This window comes from Capricornis sumatraensis, chromosome 1, assembly GCF_032405125.1.
Source record: "Capricornis sumatraensis isolate serow.1 chromosome 1, serow.2, whole genome shotgun sequence".
In the NCBI taxonomy this organism is placed as follows: domain Eukaryota; kingdom Metazoa; phylum Chordata; class Mammalia; order Artiodactyla; family Bovidae; genus Capricornis; species Capricornis sumatraensis.
The window spans coordinates 247,809,951-247,834,328 of record NC_091069.1 but is presented as its reverse complement, the minus strand read 5'-3'; the positions used below and the strand labels follow the sequence as shown (position 1 = coordinate 247,834,328).

Sequence of the window (24,378 nt, the reverse complement as noted above, 5' to 3'; positions counted from 1 at the left end):
CAAAGGGAGGCACAGAGAGGCTGAGTGACTTGCCTATGGTCACACAGCTGGTCCTAAAGGAAATCAACCCTGAATCCTCATTGGAAGGACTGATGCTGAAGCTGAAGTTCTAATACTTTGGCCACCTGATGCAAAGAGCCAACTCATTGGAAGAGACCCTGATGCTGAGAAATATTGAGAGCAGGGGGAGAAGGGGGTGACAGGATGAGATGGTTGGATGGCATTATGGACTCAATGGACACAAATTTGAAGGTAGAGGGAGAATTTGAGCACACTCTGGGGGATAGTGGAGGACGGGGAAGCCTGGCATGCTGCAGTTCTTGGGTCTCAAAGAGGCGAATACGACTTGGTGACTGAACAACAAACAACCACCACACACCCATGGTGATGAAGCTGGGACTTGAGCTCAGTGGGGAGTCATCAGCCTGGCATGGGGATGGAAGTGGGAAGTCTGGGGAGTCCTCGACCCTCCCCTCCTCACTGTGAGTGGGGGATAGAGGGCTGGGACCACCTTGAGGCATAGTCCAGCTGGCCAGGGATGTACCCCAACATCAGGTGGTCAGACCAGACATCTGAGAGGGGCAATCTATGGGGCTGAGGTTTTATTTTTATTTTATTTTTTTTTTTCCTTTTTTTTTTTTATTAAATTTTAAAATCTTTAATTCTTACATGTGTTCCCAAACATGAAACCCCCTCCCACCTCCCTCCCCATAACATCTCTGTGGGTGAAGCAACCATGTAACAGAATGACAATATTTCATGACTCGAAGATAAAACAGAAGTCTCCGAAGACACTGTGAACTTTGAGGAGGCAACACAGGACCAAGGATGCCCCAGGAGGTGCTGAGGGGTGGGCGGAGCTCAGTGGAGGAGTTTGAGACTCACTGAGACGGCTTAGCTCTCTTCATCTCAGAGCTGCAGGAACTCACCCCAGAAACAGTGGGAATTTCCCAGGACACCTTAGTGAGTGACTAGTGGCTGAGCTGGGATGGAAACCAGGATGTTCTTTCTTTCACATTCAGCTGTTTAGTACAGGCTTTGCGGGCTTGGCAGTCATCAGATCAGCTAACAGAGAGATGCCAGGCCCATGACTGGGCTGCCAGTGTGTGACCAAGCTGGATATAGCCACTGGGCAGACCACACCCAGTCCCCCTCGTCTGGCCGCCTGGCTGGACATGTCCCAGGGAGGGTTATCTTCTCTTATTTGCAGAAGCATTCACAGGACTCTGGGTGGAGCAAGGGGAAGGTAGCTAGGCTTTTCACATCCCAGGCAAGCCCTTGTCCAGCACAGGGGTGACCTCTGTGAGACATAGCATCTCAATTAACCAGGAGGAAGTTTGTAAAGACTCTCCGCTGTTGGTGGGGACAGAACAGGTCACCCCAGAACTGCCCTGTTGACCTGAGTGTCAAATGTAGCTGAAGGTGCAAGAAGCTGATTTAAGAAAGGCCCTGTGAATTCCCTTTTCCTCCTGAAAGTGGGAGATAAAAGTTCCCTTTGAGGGGACTTCCATGGTGGTCCAGTGTCTTCCGAATCTAAATTTTGACTCCTTATTAATTAAGGTCCTCCTCTCCCCATACAGGGTTCTCAAGTGGCTCAGTGGTAAAGAATCCACCTGCCAATGCAGGAGATGCAGGAGGTGTAGCTTCAATCCCAGGGGCAGGAAGGTCCCCTGGAGAAGGAAATGGCTACCCACTCCAGTATTCTTGCTTGGAAAATTCCGTGGACCGAGCAGCCTAGTGGGATACAGTCCATGGGGTCGCAGAAGAGTCAGACAATGGAACAACTGAACACGCGCTCCCATATAGCAGATTATTATAAATAGCAAAGTATTGTGTACGCAGCATCAAGGACCCCAAATGGGAGGCTGATGGCCACCATAACGATTTGTTTTGCTAATAGAGCTACGTCACAAACAAGACAAGAGAGAAAGAAGCAGGAAACAAAGTTCTACCAACAATATAACCACATCTTTATAAAAAGCAAACGATTCCTGCTATACCCAGCAGCACACATACACACAAAATACAGAAAAAGGATTTCTTAAAAAAACACCCCAAAATCTCAACCGTGGTTCCCACCCCAGGAAGCAAGAATGTTGAGCAAGCTCTTTTCCCTCCTTTTAATAGGAACTGTGACTTGCAAGGCTGAAGAAATGCTCGAGGCTTGTCCTGAGCACTGGGCAAGCACGGCTCTTGCCCTTCATTGAGTCTGTCGACTGAAAAAGCACAACCTAAAAGTTGAGAATTATATTTTATCTGGGGACATACCGAGGGCTTACCTCAATAGGCGGCTACTCAGATCGCTCTGAGAGACTGTTCCAAAGAGGTCAAGGAGGAGCCGGGATACATAGGAGTTTTTGCAATGAACTCCTATATAGTTGGCGGACATCCCTGGCTGTCCAGTGATTAAGAATTCGCCTTCCGGTGCACAGGGTGCAAGTTTGATGCCTAGTCAGGAAACTAAGATAGCTGGGGGCCAAAAAACCAGAACATAAAATAGAAACAATATTGTAACAAATTCAATAAGGACTTTAAAAAATGGTCCACATCAAAGAAAAAAAATCTTTTTTTTAAAAAAAGAGCTATATAGTTGGAATATCAAAAGATTAATTAAAGAAAACCAGACATCTTAGGTTCATGATCTTAGTGCTTTTCCCTGTATGGGAAGATGTGAGAGTCTGGGCTCACTGAAACCACTGCTTTGATGTGCCCCTTAACAATCATTGGGCTTCCCAGGTGGCTCAGTGGTAAAGAACCCGCCTGCCAGTGCAGGAGCCAAAGGAGCCCCAGATTTGATCCCTGGGTCGGGACAACCCTCTGGAGGAGGAAATGGCAATCCACTTTAGTGTTTTTGCCAGGCTGGCGGCCTACAGTCCATAGGGTCGCAAAGAGTCGGACGTGACTCAGAGACTCAGCACGCACAAGCACTTAACAATCTGGGGCCAGCATCCTGCTTTTCTCCATCCTGAGTCCCCTCGGGAGGCACAGGCAGGATGGCTGCAGGGGCTGCTGGCTTGATGGCCACAGCATCCTCCGTTTACCAGAAGGGTAGGGGACATTCTTCGTCCACAAGTCTAGAAACTTGCATTATGCAAAAGTGTCGGATATCTTCTCTGTGTGAGCGTGTGGGTGGATTTTTTATTTTTATTTTTTGGTGCCAGTTTGCTATGGTAGGACCTCAGCCAAGTGGACTTTCCCAAAGGCATACCTTAAAGTTTCCAAGATACCCGATTCTTGGGGTAAGCAAAGCTTATCTAGGGTTATTTACCTGGTGATAGAAATGACTCTTTGAAAAGTCTCTCTACCACTGCGTCAACAGTGACTCCGAGTTAAAATGTAAATTATTAACACATTCTTACAGAGAAAGACACAGAAAGCCCATTAATGGTATCTCACAGTTACCTACACCATATTGTTTTCCAGTTGCTCAATTTACTTACAACATGTAAAGGCTATGAGTGTCAAGAGAGGCGGGCAAGCAAAGATCAAATTTGCCTCACAGCTTTGCAGATTAGAAAGCAAATGGAAGGGCTCATATTTCAAAGAGTTTTCTTAGCGTCTATTGTCTTCTTGCCCAGGGAATCTTGCAGGTTTGGAAAGATTCTTTCTGAGAACTGAAAAATCTCATACTGGCCAGACGTCTTCCCAAAGTCAGGCTAGACGTGCCCTTTCTGCCCTCTGGCGACTTGACAGAATTTGTTTATCTTTAAAGCTGGTTGCCACCTTCCCACTGCAGGTGCTAATAATCAACCAGAGTTAAGTGTTAAAGGAGTGGAATGGAATAGTCCAAGAACGTCATTGCACCTCTCTGGTTGCTAGGCAATGCCTCTTTTGCAGAGATGGATAAAACAGGTTGGGAGAGATACCAGAAAAGAAGCCTTCTGATTCCAGGTCGGCCCCATTGCCCCCTGGAAGGGGACAAGACAGGGGAGCCTCCCTTGGGGCCACCCACTCAAGAGGCATCATTGTCCTTTTTCATCCAAAAATCCTCAATTCAATGGAAGAGACCTTGAAGTCCCTGGGTGCGGCAGGTGTGTGTTACCAAGTGTAAGCCCTAGAGGAATCCCACCACATCCGCAGTCTCGTCCTCTGCCATCCCCTGGTTACTGCCAGGATGACCCGTGTAGGCAGCCATGGGATCCTTTGGTTTACTGGATTCTGATTGAGAAATGTCACTCAACCCTGGGGGGTTAGGGAGGGGGGTGGCTCTTGATCCCCAGATTCACTGATTGCAAGTTTTAGACATTTGCAGTGACTGTCAGCCTGGTGGGCTGCCACTGAAACCCCTTCTTGAGGCTTTTACAGTCAGTTCACCACACCATCTGAAAGAGTCCCCAGAGCCGGAGGCAGGGCAGGAGGCAGAAGATGTGATCAGCTTTTGGACAGACAGGCCAGGCTTTGGATTCCATCCAGCTCTGCTATGTATGTAGTGACTGCAGCCTGGGGCTGGGGTCATTCCAGGCCATTTCACCTTCCTTTAAAAAGTGGATATTTTTGCCTAGGAAACAGCCCAACAGACATGCTCGCACAGAAATATACATGAGGGTGTTTGTGACCACACTGTACCAATAACAACAGCAGAAAAGGAGGCCAGATGAAAATGGTTAATAAAAGTGTAAGTGAAAATGTTTGTCACTCAGTTCAGTTCAGTCACTCAGTCGTGTCCGACTCTTTGCGACCCCATGAATCACAGAATGCCAGGCCTCCCTGTCCATCACCAACTCCTAGAGTTCACTCAAACTCATGTCCATCGAGTCAGTGATGCCATCCAGCCATCTCATCCTCTGTCATCCCCTTCTCCTCCTGCCCCCAATCCCTCCCAGCATCAGGGTCTTTTCCAATGAGTCAACTCTTTGCATGAGGTGGCCAAAGTATTGGAGTTTCAGCTTTAGCATCAGTCCCTCCAATAAACACCCAGGACTGATCTCCTTTAGAAGGGACTGGTTGGATCACCTTGCAGTCCAAGGGACTCTCAAGAGTCTTCTCCAACACCACAGTTCAGTCATGTCCAATTTTTTTTGACCCCATGGACTGTAGCCTTCCTGGCTCCTCTGTCCATGGGATGCTCCAGGTAAGAACACTGGGGTGGCTTGCCATTTCCTTCTCCAGGGAATCTTCTCAAACCAGGGATCAAACCTGGGTATCCTGCATTGCAGGTGGATTCTTTACCTTCTGAATCACCAGGGAGAGGAATGTTGTTTCTCTGCATGTCTTGTGTAATGAAATACGACTCAAGCATTAAGAACAAGATATATCTATGTGTGTCAACATGGGAAAGGAGCCCTTAATATTTTACCAAGGGGAGCAGATTAATTTTAAGTACATTGAAAAACACTATGTGTCTACCCAACAGTCCCACTACTGAGCATATATCCTGAGAAGACCAAAATTGAAAAGGACACATGTACCCCAATATTCACTGCAGCATTTTTTACAGTGGTTAGGGCATGGAAGAAACATAGATGTCCATCGACAAATGAATGGATATAGAAACTGTGGTACATATACCAAAATGGAATGTTACTCAGTCATAAAAATGAACACATTTGAGTCAGTGCTAATGAGGTGGATGAACTTAGATCCTATTATACACTCTGAAACAAGTCAGAAAGAGAAAAGCAAATTTCGTATATTAACACATTTATATGGAATCTAGAAAGATGGTACTGATGAGCCTATTTGCAGGGCAGCAATGGAGACGCGTGGAGAAGGCAATGGCACCCCACTCCAGTACTCTTGCCTGGAAAATCCCATGGATGGAGGAGCCTGGTAGGCTGCAGTTCATGGGGTCGCTAAGAGTCGGACACGATTGAACGACTTCACTTTTTTCGCTTTTCACTTCCATGCATTGGAGAAGGAAATGGCAACCCACTCCAGTGTTCTTGCCTGGAAAATCCCGGGGATGGGGGAGCCTGGTGGGCTTCCGTCTATGGGGTCGCACAGAGTCGGACACAACTGAAGTGACTTAGCAGCAGCAGAATGGAGACGCCTAGGACTTCCCAGGTGGTACTAGTGGTAAAGAACCCATCTACCCAGGCAGAAGATGTAAGAGACATGGGTTCAATCCCTGGGTTGGGAAGATCCCCTGGAGGAGGAAATGGTAACCTACTCTCATATTCTTGCCTGGAGAATCCCATGGATAGAGGAGCTTGGCAGGCTACACAGTCCATAGGGTCGCAAAGAGTGAGACACGACTGAAGTGACTTGGCACATAATGAAGACACAGACATAGAGAACAGACTTACGGACTAAGGGTTAGGGGTAGGAAGGACAGGATGGGACTAATGGAGAGAATAGCATGGAAACATATACACTAACATAGACAGCCAGTAAATAGACAGCCAGTGGGAATTTGCTGTATGACTCAGGGAACTCAAACCAGGGCTCCGTGACAACTTAGAGGGGTGGGATGGTGTGGGAGGTGGGAGGGAGACTCAAGAAGGAGGGGACATATGTATACCTATGGCTTATTCATGTTGATGTATGGCAGAAATCAACACAATATTGTAATTCTCCTTCAATTAAAAATACATAAATAAGAAAAAGATCTATATGTGTATGGATAGACATGTGTCTGTTGTGAATGAAAAATGTTGCCTTCCGTATCAGTAAACAAAGGAGGTTACAGCCGTCAAATCATCTCATTACAGCTGCCCCTACAGTGAGCCCTGAGGGGACTCAGGATGGAGACAAATGGTCTGCCCACTGCCAAGCCCTCAGCCACTGCAGCACCCCCGCTCCCAACTGCAGATGCTGAGGGGATTCAGGATGGAGAAAAGCAGGATACTGGCCTCAGATAGCTGAGGTTTCCCATCAAAGGAATGATTTCAAGGAGCCCAGACTCCTGTATCCTCCCATACATGGAAAAGTGCTAAATTGCTTAACCTGAGACATCTGGTTTTCTTTAATCAGCAGTCATCTTTTGATGTTCCAACCACCTGGTCTTTGTTGCAAAGCTCCTACATATCCTGGCTCCCTGCCTGGCCTCTTTGGAGTAGTCAGAATGATCTGAGATGCTGGGTCCTGGGCTTGAAGTTTGCAGAATGTCCATTGAATAAAGCATAATTCTCAACTTTCAGGTTGTGCATTTTTTCCAGTTGACACTATTATACTAACCAGTCAATATTAAAGGGAATCAACCCTGAATAGTCACTGGAAGGACTGATGCTGAAGCTGAAGCTCCAATTCTTGGGCCACCTGATGCAAAGAGCCAACTCATTGGAAAAGACTGTGATGCTGGGAGATATTGAGGGCAGAAGAAAAAGAGGGCAGCAGAGGATGAAATGGTTGGACAGCATCAGCGACTCAATGGACATGAATTTGAGCAAACTCCAGGAAACAGTGAAGGACAGGGAAGCTCAGAGTGCTGCAGTCCACAGCGTTGCAGAGTCGAACACAACTTAGGGACTGAACAACAGCAACAATGTATATACTATGAGCAATTATACAAGTGTGAAATACTGAGCTATAAAAGGTGGTGGCTAACTAATACCTATAGTTTACTCCGATTGTCTAACACAAGACATTTAAAGTACTTGTTTGTCATCAGAATCCAAACAAGGCTTGCATAAGGCACATGGGTGATGCTGCCCTTAAGTCCCTTTTGGGACTTCCCTAGTGGTCCAATGGTAAAGAATCCACCTTCCTAAGCAGAGTACACATGTTCGATCCATGATCCAAGAAGATTCCACATGACATGGGGTAACAACTACTGAGCCCACAGTTTGGAGCCCAAGAGTTGCAACTGCTGAACCTCTCACAGCTCTGCGACAAGAGAAGCCGCCACAATGAGAAGCCTGAGCACTGCAATTAGAGAGTAGCCTCTGCCACCCAGAATTAGAGAAGGCCTGTGTGCAACAGTGAAGACCCAGCACAAGCAAAAATAAAGACATGTTTTAAAAGTCCCTTCTGGTTTATAGCAGTTCTTATAGCATGCAATCACTAAAGAAACTCAGTTATTGTCCTGGAGAGTTTTCTGCATTGTTCTTTAAAATAATCCTCCATCCCCTATATTTCTTGTAAAATGGGAGACCTGTGGACAGGCTAAAATGCAGCTTCAACTCCTGTGGTGAGAACACTTCACAGGAGTTGTGTGCTCCCAAGTGCATCACGGTGGGGAGATGTTGGGGCTCATCCCTGGGGACTGTTGTCAACCTGTTCCCATCAGCCTTTCAGTCACCATTGAAAGTCTGGTCTTAATCTGTTACATCACCGGGCATTGGAAGGTGGTGACTGGCTAAGCTTATCAACTCATCTACATTTTTAACCTGGAATTCTTCTATAAAGGACTTTCCTTCGATGCCTGTTTCATTACCCCAAAATGCTCTTTTTACAGAGAAGCCCAGATACATGATTTATTCTGTCCTTTCAATCAATTTACAGAATTATTTTTTGGTTTCCTAGTAACTTTTACAGATCTCTAACTATACACATACATGCTTATAAATCTGTGTATATATATATATATATATATGCTCTTGTGTATATTTATGTGTGTATATATCTATATTTTGGCCACCTGGTGTGGAGAACTGACTCACTGGAAAAGACTCTGATGCCGGGAAAGATTGAAGGCAGGAGGAGAAGGGGACAACAGAGGATGAGATGCTTGGATGGCATCACTAACTTGACGGACATGAGTTTGAGCAAGCTCCCAGAGTTGGTGATGGACAGGGACAATGGGGTTGCAAAGAGTTGGACACGACTGAGAGACTGAACTGATGGGCTTCCCTGATGGTTCAGCAGGTAAAGAATCCACCTGCAATGCAGGAGACAAGTTCAATCCCTTGTTTGGGAAGAGCCCTTGGAGGAAGCAAAGGCAACACAACAGTCCATGGGGTCACAAAGAGTCAGACATGACTGAGCCACTGAACAACAACAACAACAAGGCTACAAGGATGCCATTGCTTCCAGGTCCTTTGCTGCTGATGGAGGTGCCCAGATCCTAGGCTTCCTAGGGAGCTCTCTTGGGATCAACAGTTGTTGAGGGAGAGGGAGAGGACTGGACTCAGGAAAAGTTAGCCTATGATGCAGTCAATGACTCCAGAGGCCGCTCTCCAGCTGGGAGGGTCTTTCAGTGCTGTCCTGGGTTGCAGACCCAGAACAGGCCTTTATTGCCCTGGATCAGGAATTAGATGTGAGCTTTGGGACTTCCCTTGTGGTCCAGTGGCTAAAACTTCATTCTCCCAATGCAGGGGGCCCAGATTCAATCCCTGGTCAGGGAATTAGATCCCACATGCCTCAACTAAAGATTCTGCATGTTGCAGCTAAGACCTGGTGCAGCCAAATAAATAAGTAATAAAAATAAAAGCTTTAGATGTGAGTTGTCCTGAGAAGGGGGTCTGACCTTGGTCAAGAAAATTATCTTCAACTGAGGCATCTCACAGAAAGGGATGACAGGTGACTTCAACCGTCTTCTAATTTTTCTAATTCTCTCTTCAACAGTGTCTAATATTCTGTTTGAATGAGTTTTTAATTTCTACTACTTGATCTTTTGTTTCTAGAAGTGCTATTTGTTTTCCCAAAGCCTGTTCCTTTCTCTATTTTGAAAGACATTCACTCTGTTTGTTACTGAACCTAACTCAGGTCTGCTCACCCTGTGTACAGCAAGACCAGTCTACCAACACCAGGTTGTGGTGAAGGAAAGTCCAGTGTGCCAAGCAAGCAGTCCAGATAGCTAGTGCTTAAAAGATCCCAATTCCCCCAAAAGCTTTGAGGAAAATATATTTTTAAAAACAAGGTGAGGGAAGAGGGTTGTTGGGGGTGTGATCAGCTCATGGATGACCTTCTGAGAAATGGTGGTGGTGAGGTAATCAGGAGTCAACATCATCAGCCTTCTGGATCTAACTGATCTGGGGTCTCCATGCTTGTGGGAAGCACACAGTTAACTTTTCCCACCTACTGGGTGTTTCAGAATCAGCAAAACAGCTCAAAGGACATGGCTCAGAATATCATCTATAGCCCTTAGGAGGAACTAAAGATCCTTGACTTTGTTTATTGGCTAAACTATTATTATTTTGTCTTACTTGACTGCTTTCCTTTGTTTTTGCATTTTCTCACTTCTTTGTACTTTGACAAAGTTATGCTCTGATTAAATTTATACTTTGAGGGTTTTCTACAAACAAAAGGCATGTGCACACATGGTGGGTGTGTGTCCTGTTCTGGGAATGCCCCATAGGTTCCTGGCTGGTTACATATTTTCATAATTCTGTTTTATTTCTCTAAATACAAGTAAATAACTAAAAATAAATGTTTTTTCTCTTATAACATGCTGTACATCACACCGAGGACTTATTGTTGTATAAGAAGAACTTTATACCTTTTGATCCCCTTAACCCATTTTGCGTACACCTCTTCTCACCTCTGGAAACCACCAATCTCTTTGCATCTATGAGATTTTTTTACTCTTAGATTCCACATATAAGTGATTATACAGAATTTCTTTCTCTGATTTATTTTATTGCTCACAGTTATTTTAAGCTTTCAGTCTGATGGCTCCAATATCTGGGTCACTTTGAGTCTAGTTGTGTTGTTGCTTTATCTGTTGACAATGAATTCATATTTTTCCCCTGCTTTTTTGAATGTCTTCCAAGTTTTGTTGAATATCAGATGCATGCATGCTCCATTACTCAGACAAGTCTGATTCTCTGGGATACCATGGACTGTAGCCCACCAGATTCCTCTGTCCATGGGATTTCCCAGGCAAGAATACTGGGATGGGCAGCTATTTTCTTCTTCAGGGGATCTTTCTGACCCAGTGATCGAACTGAAGTCTCCTGCACTGGTGGGCAGGTTCTCTACTGCTGAGCCAGCAGGGAAGCCTTTGAATATCAGATAGCATGTGTTAATTTGTTGTTGCTGATGTTCAGCTCTTAAGTCATGTCTGACTCTTTGTGACCCTATGGACTGCAGCACCCCAGACTTTCCCGTCCTTCACTGTCTTCTGGAGTTTGCTCAAGTTCATTTCCATTGAGTTGATGATGACATCCAACCATCTCATCCTCTGTAGCTCCCTTCTCTTCCTGCCCTCAATCTTTCCCAGCATCACAGTCTGTTTCAATGAGTTGGCTCTTCATACCAGGTGGCCAAAGTATTGGAGCTTCAGCGTCAGCATCAGTCCTTCCAATGAATATTCAGGGTTGATTTCTGTTAGGATTGACTGATTTGATCTCCTTGCTATCCAAAGGACTCTCAAGAGTCTTTTTCAACACCACAGTTCAAAAGCATCGATTCTTTGGTGCTCAGCCTTTTTATGGTCCAACTCTCACATCTGTACATGACTACTGGAAAAACCATAGCTATGACTAGACAGACCTTTGTTGGCAAAGTGACATCTCTGATTGTTAATACGCTGTCTAGGTTTTAAATGGACAGAAGCAGTGTTTCCTTCTGGCAATGGGTATGCCTTGACTCTGCTTCTCTCAGGTCATCAGTGTTAGGGCGGTGGTTTGCATCACACTGCCTTGACCTTGGTCTGGGTTTTGTTACTCCTTGAGGACTTCAGGGTACCAGTGACTTCAGATTCCTGTGGGGAGCTGTCAGCACCTTGTGTTTAGGAGAAGGGCTGTGGACACAGTGTTTTTGCTCTGTCTTACATTTTCAGCTTCCCCTGCATTCCTGTCACACAGAAGTGACCTCTACACCTGTCTGCCTATCCCTGGTGAAGACTGATGCTGCTCAGGGAGCTGTGCTGGCCAGGCTGGAGCCAGGAAAGTGGAGCTCTCTCTGGTTTGGGTCCAGGGTCAGCCTTGGAAGGCCCTGTGTGTCTGGGGCTGAGGGGTGAGACTTTCTCAGATCTGCCTCTTCCCGCTGGGACGGCCTTATTCCCCTTTTTGTGTGCAGTGGGTTTGTGTGAGTCTCTCTGGCCTCCCTGTTGGTCATCCTTTAGGCCCCAGCTAAGACCTGAATCCAGACCTGTTTTCCACCCTACCTCCCTCAGAGAAAGGGGAAGTCCACCCCCATCCACAATGTGAGTCTTGAGTGGCAGCCATGGGTGGGGACACACCCTCCCCCACCCACCACCCACTAAGAACCCTCCACCTTCAGCTGAGCCATCAAGAGGGCTCTTTGAGGAGGGTCCTCTGTACTTAAGATTGGTATTCACCTCCAAGAAGAAAACTTCAGAATATGTGAAGATAAAACAGGACAGGCTGCATTGAGATAGCATGGTTTATTTGGCTCATGTGGGGTGTGGTTTCCTTCAGGAGACAGAGAAGGACCCTGGGAACCAGAGTTTCCTGGCAGTGGGTAGGGGGAATGCACCAGTTCACAGAAGGGTCCAGATCATCCTGCCACGTTCTTGCCTGGGTTCAGAGGTTGGTCGATCATGCTTCTTATCTGTCACATGCAGAACCTGGAGGCCCACTGAGGACTCATGTTGGGAGGGGTGCAGGAGTGACCCCGTCTGCACTGGGAGCAGCTGGGAGGAGGCGCGTGATCACAAGCAGGAAGGGGTGCTACAGGAGATGGGTCTATAGACCAGGGTGGGGCGGGAGGGCTGGTAGCACCCGGAGGACTGGCAGGAGGGGGCCACCAACACGGCTGGCCTGTAGCTCACGGGCAGGCACACAGAGGACTGGCAGGAAGGAGTCACACACAGGGTGGGCTTGTAGGTCGCTGGCAGACATATGGCTGGCCTGTAACTCACGGGCACGCAGGTTGCCTGGCAGGTGCTGGACGTACTGCAGATTGGTTGGCAGAGGCTGGACGTGAAACAGGACGTGTGGCAGGGACTGGACGTGCTGCAGGATGGCTGGCAGGAGCTGGGCACATAGGCAGCCTGGCAGCCTGAGGAGCAGCTTGTGTGGCACATGGTGGTGTGGGGTTGGCTGGTGTCTGGAGGAGAGCTGGGATGTCTGCAGTCTGCCTCCCTCAGCAGCTTTTATACCCAGGCTGTGGGCGTCCCAGCAACAAAAACACAACTGTTGACTTCCTTGTGATTGTTGCTACAGTGATTCCCCAACATCTTATTACCCTGGGACACGCTTTCCTATGCTATTTTCCTCCATAAATTCGTTTGCCTTTGAGGCCAGTTCCTCCTTCTGTAAACAGGATGTTCTAGTTTGCCTTTCCATGGGGTTCACATTGTTTCTCCAGGTCATCACTGTGCACGGGGCACCTCAGAATCAATTCAGAGTACTGTATCCTTTTACTCCTTTTTATCTCATGCCGTCAATGAAGACTTTGAGGCCATGGTGTATTTTGAGCTTTTATTTGCACTTTGAAACAGGAGTCTACAAACTGCGATCTGTGGGGCAAGTCGGTCCTGCTGCCTGCATGTGAATGAAGTGTTCTGGGGCATAGACACGCTCATATATTTAATGTGTCTACAGCCGCTTTTCCCTATAATGTTGAGTCGTTGTGAGCGAGACCATGTAGCTGCAAAGCCTGAGATGCTTACTATCTGCCCTTTACAGAAAATTTGTCAGCTTCTGCCTTATTGTAATCATGCAAGAACTGATTTGCTGAGACAGCAGGTTATTCTGCGTGCTGGCAATAGAGACATCCAGGCTCATGAGCCGTTCAGGTCAATGGATAAATGAGTGAATGAAAAATCAATGCATGAAATCACTCCAGAGGGGGCCGAAACCCAGAGCGGAAAGTGAGTTCAGCAGAGAAGTGGGTGCTGGTTGGTGGTCTGTGGGACTCTGGTGATGCTGAGCTGGCAGTGGGTACAGCAAAGGGTTAGGGGTAGTGGGTGTTCCAGGCAGAGGCAGCAAGTTGTGGGGGGTGAAGAATCTGCTGCAGAAATGGGCATGTTCCAGGAGCAGTGGGAAATCCCACAGTGTGGGGTGCCAGGGAGCCAGTGTAGGGGGACAGATTCAGATTACAGAGCCCGAGGGCCAGACAGCACAGCCTGGGTTCTGGAAGAAGAAGGAGTCGGTGAACCTGAAGACATGTCAGTCCTAAGACATGTCCCAATCTGAAGAAGAGGGACAAAGAGTTAAGAAAAATGAAGAGGGTCTTTGAGACCATATCCGAAAAGCTAACATGCAAGTAATTTCAACCCCAGAAGGAGAAAAGAATGACACTGAAGCCTAAGGATATTTTGAAGAAATAAGGGATAAAATCCCCCAAATGTGATTAGGAAAATTCCAATTTCCAGATCCAAGAATCATGCACTGCCCCTAAGTCCCACTCCATTGGGCACAATGTAAAAACCACAGATTGCAGAGTGAGACCGAGGAGCTTCAGTGCCTCTCCGTTCGCAGGGGTGGAACCTGCATGCATTACAGGACCTTCCAGGTCTTTCTGACTGGATATCGGTGTTGCTGGCCCCTTGAATGGTGGCAGGGTTGATGACTGATTGGTTCTGAGACAGTCTGTGTAAAATGCTTAGCTCAGCCTTGGCATGAACTGGAACCCGGTTGTCATGATTATGGCAATAATATGGCCACAGCCCCCAGTGAGGAGTCCCACCCCAAGGAAGAACCTTCTGGACGAGGTGCAGTGAGTGTGACTGTGCTTATGTGGACAGAGGACAGGGTAGTTAAATTGGGGGAAGACCTTGAAAATCACCATGCGGGGGCCCAGTACTGGCCTGATGGCCCTTTCTCATCCAACCCAGGCTCCAATTCCAGAAATCCCAGGGCCACTGGGTCACCATCAGCCTCCCGCTGAGGGGGCTTCCTGAACTGAGTCACAGCAGCTGGATGCTCCAGGAAGAGACCCTCGGGGGGAGGAGGAAGAAAAACAACAGGCGGCCACGAGGAAGACACCCAGTCCCTCATTGCCAGGACGCCACAGCCTGGGTATAAAAGGCACCCTGGGGAGGGAGCCTCCAGACCAACACTGTCCTCTGTCCCGACCCCTCCCAGCCTCACACCACCATGTGCGATACCAGCTGCCCTGCGAGCTGCCAGCTGACTTGCTGTGTGCCCAGTTCCTGCCAGGAGATTTGCTGTGTGCCCAGTTCCTGCCAGCCAGCCTGCCTTGCTCTCTGTTGCCCTGCCCTGGGCTGCCGAAACCCCTGTGGTGCCTCCCGCGTGGCTCTGCTGTGTCAGCCAGCCTGCTGTGTGCCCAGCCCCTGCCAGGCATCCTGCTGTGTGCCTCTGAGCCGCAAGCCTGTCCTGTACGTCCCCGTGTGCTACAAACGCATCGTGTATGTGATCCCCTCCTGCCAGCCTTCCAGGTTCTGCCAGCCCTCCTACCCTTCCCTGGTCTGCAGACCTGTCCCCTGAAGCGTCCCTTCCTGCTTCTGAGCCCATGACCTGTAAAACCCCTGCTCCGTGTGCAGGGTCAGAAGCAGTGGGCCCTCTGACCTCCCACGAGGCAGCCCAGACATTGTCCTCTTCACACCTCCCAGACCCGACTAGACCGTGTCGCAGCAAGGCCGCCTGGTCCCAACCAGCTAGGCTGAGGGACTCACCCATCAGTATCCCCCAGCCCCTTCCCAGGTCATCCCCATGGTGCCCACACTGGCTGGTCCAGGTTCTGAGGCCTCCAGCATCACAGGCCTAATAAACATCAGAGTGCAGTGCTCACCGAGCATATGATGTCTCTCCTGTAGTGTCTTTCCCTAAAATGCTTCCTCTGGGGGTGGTTCCCCAGGATCCTCAAAGTCCTTCTGCAGAGAAGGCCAGGTCACAGATAGCCATGCTGGTGACTGAGCACAGAAAGGTGATTTCTTGGCTGAGGGTCGAGCTCCCAGTGCTCAGCCATAGGGACCACACTGTCCCCTGAACTTATGAGGTCAGTCCTCACTCTGCTCTGTGTTCAGTTCAGTTCAGTGTCGCTCAGTTGTGTCCGACTCTTTGCAACCCCATGGACTGCAGCACACCAGGGCTACCTGTCAATTGCCAACTCCTGGAGTTTACTCAGACTCATGTCCATTGAGTCAGTGATGCCATCCAGCCATCTCATCCTCTGCTGTCTCCTTCTCCTCCTGCCTTCAAGGAGTCAGTTCTTCACATCAGGTGGCCAAAGTGTTGGAGTTTCACCTTCAGATCAGCTCTTCCAATGAATATTCAGGATTGATTTCCTTTAGGATGGGCTGGTTGGAACTCCTTGCCGTCCAAGGGGCCCTCAAGAGTCTTCTCCAACACCACAGTTCAAAAGCATCAATTCTTCGGCACTTTCTGTATAGTCCAACTCTCACATCCATACATGACTACTGGAAAAACCATAGCTTTGACTAGACGGACCTTTGTTGGCAAAGTAATGTCTCTGCTTTTTAATATGCTGTCTAGGTTGGTCATAACTTTTCTTCTAATGAGTAAGCATCTTTTAATTTCATGGCTGCAGTCACCATCTACAGAGATTTTGGAGCCCTGCGAAATAGTCAGCCACTGTTTACACTGTCTCCCCATCTATTTGCCATGAAGTGATGGGACCAGATTCTATGATCTTAGTTTTCTGAATGTTGAGCCTCAAGCCAACTTTTTTACTCTCCTCTTTCGCTTTCATCAAGAGGCTCTTCTTCACCTTCTGCCTTGAGGGTGGTGTCATCTGCATATGTGAGGTTATCAATATTTCTCACGGCAATCTTGATTCCAGCTTGTACTTCATCCAGCCCAGCGTTTCTCATGATGTACTCGGCATATAAGTTAAATAAGCAAGGTGACAATATACAGCCTTGACATACTCCTTTCCCTGTTTGGAACCAGTCTGTTGTTCCATGTCCAGTTCTAACTGTTGCTTCCTGACCTGCATACAGATTTCTCAGAAGGCAGGTCAGGTGGTCTGGTATTCCCATCTATTGAAAAATTTTCCAGAGTTTGTTGTGATCCACACAGTTGAAGTCTTTGGCATAGTCAATACAGAAGAAATAGATGTTTTTCTGGAACTCTCTTGCTTTTTCCATGATCCAATGGATGTTGGCAATTTGATCTCTTGTTGCTCTGCCTTTTCTAAATCCAGATTGAACATCTGGGAATTCACAGTTCACATATTGTTGAAGCCTGGCTTGGAGAATTTTGAGCATTACTTTACTAGCGTGTGAGATGAGTGCAATTGTGCTCTGTAGATTGAGGGGAGTCACCAACTGCCTGAACTGACCCCTTCTAGGTAAAAAGGTTTTCTGCTCAGCAACTGATATGCAACCCCCAGTCTTCCAGCCCCTGCCAGTCTAAATGGAAACCAGATGCTTCTCTGACTAATATGGCCCCTCTCCCTCCCTTTGTGAGGTCCATGGGCATTCCCCCGAGATGCCCACATCTGACCCCACGACCTGTGATGAATCCCCTTACATGGACAGCACAGCAACTTTGTGGATGGGAATACATTAAGGGCCTTGTAATGGGAGGTGGTTCTGAGTCATACGGGTGGACTTGGGAGGGGGTACAGGAGATGTGGTCACTGAAAGGGAGGCCACGGGGAGAGGAAAGCAAGATGCCAGGCCATGGGCCGAGGATATGGTGGCTGAAGGAAGATAAGGAGGCTGAGGGAGATAAGGAAGAGATTCTGCCCCGAGGCCCTGGGTTGGGTCAGACAGTCCATCCATGACCATGGCCAGTGAGACTCGCTCCTGGGCCCACCTCCACAGCTGAGAGGTGACACCTTGGTGCTCTTTCAGCCATATGCTCCTGGTTACTTGTTAGGGCAGCCACAGTAAAGTTCAGTGCCGTGGCCCCAGGAAGGGGTGGGCCTCCCTAGAGGACTCTGTCACACTCCTGGTGACCCCCTGAGAGCCCCTCACTTGCCTGCAGAGGGCGTACCTGCCCATCCCTCCTCCTTAGGAGGGTGGGGGGACATGGCACAGCTCTCTCCAGGGGCAGCTCTTGACCTTGGCCCCCACATGCCTGGACCCCTGTAGCACAGGCACCCTCTTGGCCTCTCCACCCTCTGTTGGGACTGGAGCAGGGGAGGGTCTGGAGAAGATTCCTGTGGCTGTAGGGCACCCAGACTGGGTACCATGTTCAACACCATGTGTGGTCTCATGGACTGGAGGCCAGACTCAGAAATCAAGGTGTGGGCAGGCTGGTCCCTTCTCAGGGTGATGAGGGAAAATCCATCCTCTCTCCTGGCTCCTGACATCTCTGTGGTTCCTTGACTTGCACAGGCATCACCCTGACCTCTGCCGTCATCTTCACAGCATCTTCCCTCTGTGGTACCTGTGTGTCCAGAGTTCCTTTGTTCATGCGGACACAATTATGTGTCTCTGGATTAAAGCGGACCCCACTGGCCTCGTTTTAACTAGATCACAACTTACTCCTTGGAAGAAAAGCTATGACAATCTTAATATATTAAAAAGCAGAGACATCACTTTGCTGACAAAGGTCCATATAGTCAAAGCTATGGTCTTTCCAGTAGTTATGTACAGATGTGAGAGTTCGACCATAAAGAAGTCTGAGCACCGAAGAGCTAATACTTTCAAATTGCGGGGCTGGAGTAGACTCTTGAAAGTCCCTTGAACAATACAATCAAACCAGTCAATCCTAAAGGAAATTAACCCTGAATATTCATTGGAAGGACTGATGCTGAAGCTCCAATAATTTGGCCACCTGATGTGAAGAACTGTCTCATTGGAAAAGACCCTAACGCTGGGAAAGATTTGAGAATTCTGCCTACTGGACACTTGATGAACTCACTGTGCACAAAGATCCTCTCCCATCTGGAATCCTGGAAGTTACAGGAAGAATGTGCAGGCCCAAATGTGGGGTGCCCGTGATATTCCGGGAAGGGGAAGCCTGGCCCTGGAGCCAGAGAGCTGCCCCAGGAAGTGGCAACTCAGCCCCTGTGGTGTGAATGTAGGCCCTGGAAGAGAAAGGGCACTGGGGCCATCCTAGGGAGGGGTGGGGGCTCCCCAGAGAAGGAAGCCATTGGGACACCAGCATTCCAGGGACAACCATTTGGGAACCAAGGAAGAGTCTAAAAGGAGTGCCATCAGGGCATCCTTCCTGTCAGAAGGCACAGACCCAGAAACTCCCATCACTCTGATGTCACATGACTGTGAAGATGTGAAGAGGGAACTCTAAGCGCACCCACTGCCTGGCACTGCGTCAGTATCCTTCCACTGAAACCAAACCTCCCGCCAGGCCTGTTTATCTTCACCAAGCCAGGCATTTGATGTCACGTCCCACCTTTCTGCTGCCCTCCCTACTACCCCCAGGAGGGCACCACTGTGCTGCCCACCAGGTGGGAGAGGAAGTCTTCACAGGTTGCTCTGGTTCACAGGATGTCTTTGGGGTTGCGATGGTCCCTGTCTTAGTCACATGGATGATCAGGGCGTCACAGTGATAGAGAGGCTCACCTGAGATCTGAATAATCGCGGAGCATTTAGAATTGTCACTTTGTTACTAAGGTGAACTCCATAAACGTCTTTCACCAACTCTCTCCTCCCAGGTCAGCGCTGCTGCCTGACCCATGTGGACACACGGCACCAGCAGTCACTTGCTTTGTGCTTAGTGTCATGTCATGTCATGTCGTGTCATGCTTAGCACATGTGGTCTTCATGTCATGTCATGTCGTGTCATGCTTAGCACATGTGGTCTTCATGTCATGTCATGTCGTGTCATGCTTAGCACATGCAGTCTTCATGTGTGCCTGTGTTGCGCTGTTCACAGCGACACTGCTGTCCCGTCAGGAACCCCACAGATGCCTTGCTCATCGCGACGGACGACTCTGGCTTTGGTGTGGGTTGTAGATTCTGGTCTCCACGTGTGTCAGTGTAGCTGCGCCTCACTTTTCTTGGGTTGAAGTGAAGTGAAACCTTCTCTATGTCTTCTTAACTCTCTGTGCAATGAAGAGTCCACCAAGGCCTTTGCCCACTTATCTATGGAGATGGTTCTATTTTATTAAAATTGAAATGAACAGGTAAAGCGTACAGTTTAGTTCAGTTGAGTTGCTCGGTTGTGTCTGACTTTGTGACCCCATGGACTGCAGCACACCAGGCTTCCCTGTCCACCACCAACTCCTGGAGCTTACTCAACCTCATGTCCATCGAGTCAGTGATGACATTCAACCATCTCATCCTTTGTTGTCCCCTTCTCCTCCCACCTTCAATCTTTCCCAGCAACAGAGTCTTTTCCAATGAGTCAGTTCTTTGCATCAGGTCGCCAAAGTATTGGAGTTTCAGCTTCAGCATCAGTCCTTCCAATGAATATTCAGGACTCATTTCCTTTAGGATGGACTGGTTGGATCTCCTTGAAGTCCAAGGGACACTCAAGAGTCTTCTCCAACACCATAGTTCAAAAGCATCAATTCTTCGGCGCTCAGCTCTCTTCACAGTCCAACTCTCACAACCATACATGACCCCTGGAAAAACCATAGCCTTGACTAGATGGACCTTTGTTGGCAAAGTAATGTCTCTGTTTTTTAATATGTTATCTAGGTTGGTCATAACTTTCCTTCCAAGGAGTAAGCGACTTTTAATTTCATGGCTGCAATCACCATCTTCAGTGATTTCGGAGCCCCAAAAAATAAAGTCTGACACTGTTTCCACTGTTTCCCCATCTATTTCCCATGAAGTAATGGGACTGGATGCCATGATCTTCATTTTCTGAATGTTGAGCTTTAAGCCAGCTTTTTCACTCTCCTCTTTCACTTTCATCAAGAGGCTCTTTTGTTCTTCACTTTCTGCCATAAGAGTGGTGTCATCTGCATATCTGAGGTTATTGATATTTCTCCTGGCAATCTTGATTCCAGCTTGTGCTTCATCCAGCTCGTCATTTTGCATGATGTACTCTGCATGTAAGTTAAATAAGCAGGGTGACAATATACAGCCTTGACATACTCCTTTCCCTGTTTGGAACCAGTCTGTTGTTCCATGTCCAGTTCTAACTGTTGCTTCCTGATCTGCATACAGATTTCTCAGAAGGCAGGTCAAATGGTCTGGTATTCCCATCTACTGAAGAATTTTCCAGAGTTTGTTGTGATCCACACAGTCGAAGTCTTTGGCATAGTCAATACAGAAGAAATAGATGTTTTTCTGGAACTCTCTTGCTTTTTCCATGATCCAATGGGTGTTGGCAATTTGAATTCTGGTTCCTCTGCCTTTTCTAAATCCAGTTTGAACATCTGGAAGTTCACAGTTCATGTATTGTTGAAGCTTGGCTTGGAGAATTTTGAGCATTACTTTGCTAGCATGTGAGATGAGTACAATTGTGTGGTAGTTTGAACATTCTTTGACATTGCCGTTTTGGGGATTGGCATGAAAACTGACCTTTTCCAGTCCTGTGGCCACTGCTGAGTTTTCCAAATTTGCTGGCATATTGAGTGCAGCACTTGAGGATTTGAAATAGCTCAACTGGAATTCCATCACCTCCACTAGCTTTATTCATAGTGATGCTTCCTAAGGCCCACTTGACTTCACATTCCAGGATGTCTAGCTCTAGGTGAGTGATCACACCATCGTGATTATCTGGGTCATGAAGACCTTTTCTGCATAGTTCTTCTGTGTATTCTTGCCACCTCTTCTTAATATCTTCTGCTTCTGTTAGGTCCATACCATTTCTGTCCTTTATCGAGCCCATCTTTGCATGAAATGTTCCCTTAGTATCTCTAATTTTCTTGAAGAGACCTCTGGTCTTTCTCATTCTATTGTTTTCCTCTTTTTCTTTGCACTGATCACTGAGGAAGGCTTTCTTATCTCTCCTTTTATTCTCTGGAACTCTGCATCCAAATGGGTATGTCTTTCCTTTTCTCCTTTGCCGTTGATCACTTGACAGTGATTAAGACCATCCCCAAGCAAAAGAAATGCAAAAAGGCAAAAATGGTTATCTGAGGAGACTTTACAAATAGGTGAGAAAAGAAAAGAAGCTAAAGGCAAGGGAGAAAAATGGTACTTGTCTTGAGTAAACTCAGGAAAGAGATTTACGAGTTGAGGCAGGACACCTGTTTACCGGTCCTCTTAGGGTTTTGCTCCATTCCCTCTTTCCTGGATGGACCTGAGCTGGGGTGGGGATAGTACCCCCTGGGGAGATGCCTTCAGTTCCTGGCCCCTCTTGCCCCCGCCTCCACTGTTCTCCTGCTCCTATGGGCCTCATCTGTCTGTTTCTGGTCGGGGGATAAATAGTTGACTGGTGCTGACTGGTGCCCACTTCCTCTATTGCTAGTGCCCACTAAGACTGCAGGCTCTTTCTCCCCTACAGTCCTGAGGGTTGGTTCACAAGGCGTCTCTTTGGTTCTGTCCCTCCTCGGTCAGGCTTTGAAACCTTGAGTAGAATGAGTGATGTCTAAATTGACACTGCACCCCCTTGGAGCCCCCAGAATCTCATACACAGACCAGTATGTAGGGAAGCCTCCTCAGTGTTGGCACGTCTCTCCAACCGCACTCACCCTGGACTCTCCGATCCAGACCCAGGAGGGTTTCTGCTGCTCCCCACGTCACCTTCAACCTGCATGGGCAGGGGGTGGGTATGGGAGGAACCCAGGGCCCACTCAGGATCTGAGGCTTCTGCACCCACACCCGCTTCCATGCCAGCCTTGAAGGGCCGTCCACTCCAGGGAGAGTGAGTCTGGGGTAGGAAGGGACATGGAATGTGTGAATGGCACCAGCTTTCAGATCCTGTTGTCTCTCAGCTGCTTTGAACTCGGATGGGAGAATGCGTCTTTACTGCCTGGCTTCTGCCAGCAGAGCACCTACAGGTTAAATTTGGAGGGGCCGAGGGGGCCCGAGGGAGGAGGGCAAAACAGACATGGGTCCATATTTCCTGACACAAACGCTTTATTCATTAGAGCAGCTGATGTTTGTCATATGGGATTCAAGCAGCCCGTCCTGCAGAGGAGGCTCCTAGGGCCCCACTGTCCACCCTGTCAAGGGCTTTCTGAGATGCCAAGTTCAAATCCCCTCTGGGCAGCAGCTGCATGTCCAGCTTTGGGAGAGGGGAGGTCCTGGCACCAGCAGAGGGGCTCCTGGAGCTTGTGAGAGAGACAGCAGCTTGTGGAGGGCGGGTGATTGGCCGGTCAGCAGCAGGGCTCCGGGGCTGAGGTGGGGATGCCACAGGCCAGGCGAGAGCATGCAGGCCGGCAGAGCAGGGACACAGAGGAGGCCGGGCGGCAGCAGCTTGGCTGGCAGGAGGAGGTGGGCACACAGCAGGCGGGGCGGCACGCAGGGCGGCAGAGGAGGGACACAGAGGAGGCTGGGCGGCAGCAGCTGGGCTTGCAAGAGGAGGCGGGCACGCAGCAGGTGGGGCGGCACACAGGGCGGCAGAGGAGGGACACGGAAGAGGAGGGTCTGCAGCAGGATGAGGTCTCACAGCACACGGGCCTGCAGCAGACAGGTGTACAGCAGACGGGTGTGCAGCAGATAGGCCTGCAGCAGACGGGCTCACAGCAGGCCAGCTGGCAGCGGGAGGAGGTGCAGCAGGAGGGCTGGCAGCTAGACTGCTGGCAACATGAGGAGGTTGAGCAGGGGGAGGCCTCACAGCAGACACGTGTGCAGCAGACAGGCCTGCAGCAGACAGGTATGCAGCAGACGGGCCTGCAGCAGACGGGCTCACAGCAGACAGGTTCACAGCAGGCCTGCTGGCAGCGGGAGTCGGTGCAGCAGGAGGGCTGGCAGCTGGACTGCTGGCCACACGAGGCTGGGCAGGAGCTGCTGCAGGCTGGCTGGCAGCAGGGGCTGGACTCGCAGCTCACTGGGGCGCAGAGGAGGGTTAGGCGGGGGGCCGGGGTGCAGCAGCTGGGAGCACAGCAGGGGGGCTCGCAGCAGCTCTCTGGACAGTCGTCCACCTGCCAGGAGGAGCCGGTGCAGGAGTCACAGGACCCGGGCAGGCAGACCCGGCTGCCGTAGCTCAGGTCACTGGAGCAGACAGACAGGGCGGAGGTGGCCATGGTGGAGGTGGTAGGGCTGGAGGAGGTGTAAGCGTGTGTGAGTGTGTGAGTGAAGTGCTGGGGACGTCTGCTTTTATACCCGCCCTGGGTATGCGCGTGGCCCTGGTTGGAGGCTCCCACGCTCTCCCTTCCTTGTTGCTGTGTGGAGCTGACCCTCATTAGGGCTGCTGTGTTTTCTACAATTAGCTTTTACTCATTAAACATGTGAGTACGTTGCAAGAGTCTGTTTTCCCATCTGTTCTTTGTTTGGCTCCAGAAAACTTGTGGAGGATGCAAGACGCAAGTTTCTGCTGAATAACTGCCAGAGTTCTTAAGTCACGTTCACGGAGGGAGGGGCTGAGCGTGAGACAAGTTCCCAGCGACTGCAGCCGCTCCCCACTTCACGCCAGCCTCGACAGTGTGAGAATACATAGGGAAAGATGCCTAGTGTTACTGCAGCCCAAACGATACCTAAGAGCATTACTAAGAAGATAAGTTGTGAGCGAAATAGAATTGAATCGCCAGTCTATGTCTGACGCAGGATACAGCATGCTTGGGGCTGGTGCATGGGGATCACCCACAGAGATGTTATGGGGAGGGAGGTGGAAGGGGGTTTCATGTTTGGGAACACATGTAAGAATTAAAGATTTTAAAATTTAATAAAAAAAATAAAAAAAAATAAATAAA

At 48.9% G+C, this 24,378-nt stretch overlaps 2 protein-coding genes across 2 annotated transcripts; both read right to left on the bottom strand.

Annotated features, from left to right (window-relative positions):
* Positions 1-12,436: 12,436 nt before the first annotated feature.
* On the bottom strand, positions 12,437-12,811 carry LOC138077032 (keratin-associated protein 12-2). Its single transcript, XM_068969408.1, has one exon. It carries the CDS (start codon positions 12,809-12,811, stop codon positions 12,437-12,439), a length of 375 nt encoding a protein of 124 aa, XP_068825509.1.
* Positions 12,812-22,842: 10,031 nt separating this feature from the next.
* On the bottom strand, positions 22,843-23,712 carry LOC138079797 (keratin-associated protein 10-8-like). The gene has a single exon (XM_068972472.1). The coding sequence runs from the start codon at positions 23,710-23,712 to the stop codon at positions 22,843-22,845; it is 870 nt and encodes a 289-aa protein (XP_068828573.1).
* Positions 23,713-24,378: the final 666 nt, after the last annotated feature.

Bases quoted from the DNA above. Each gene is read 5' to 3' on its own strand.
- LOC138077032 (XM_068969408.1), bottom strand. From the start codon at position 12,811: ATGTGCCACACAAGCTGCTCCTCAGGCTGCCAGGCTGCCTATGTGCCC.
- LOC138079797 (XM_068972472.1), bottom strand. From the start codon at position 23,712: ATGGCCACCTCCGCCCTGTCTGTCTGCTCCAGTGACCTGAGCTACGGC.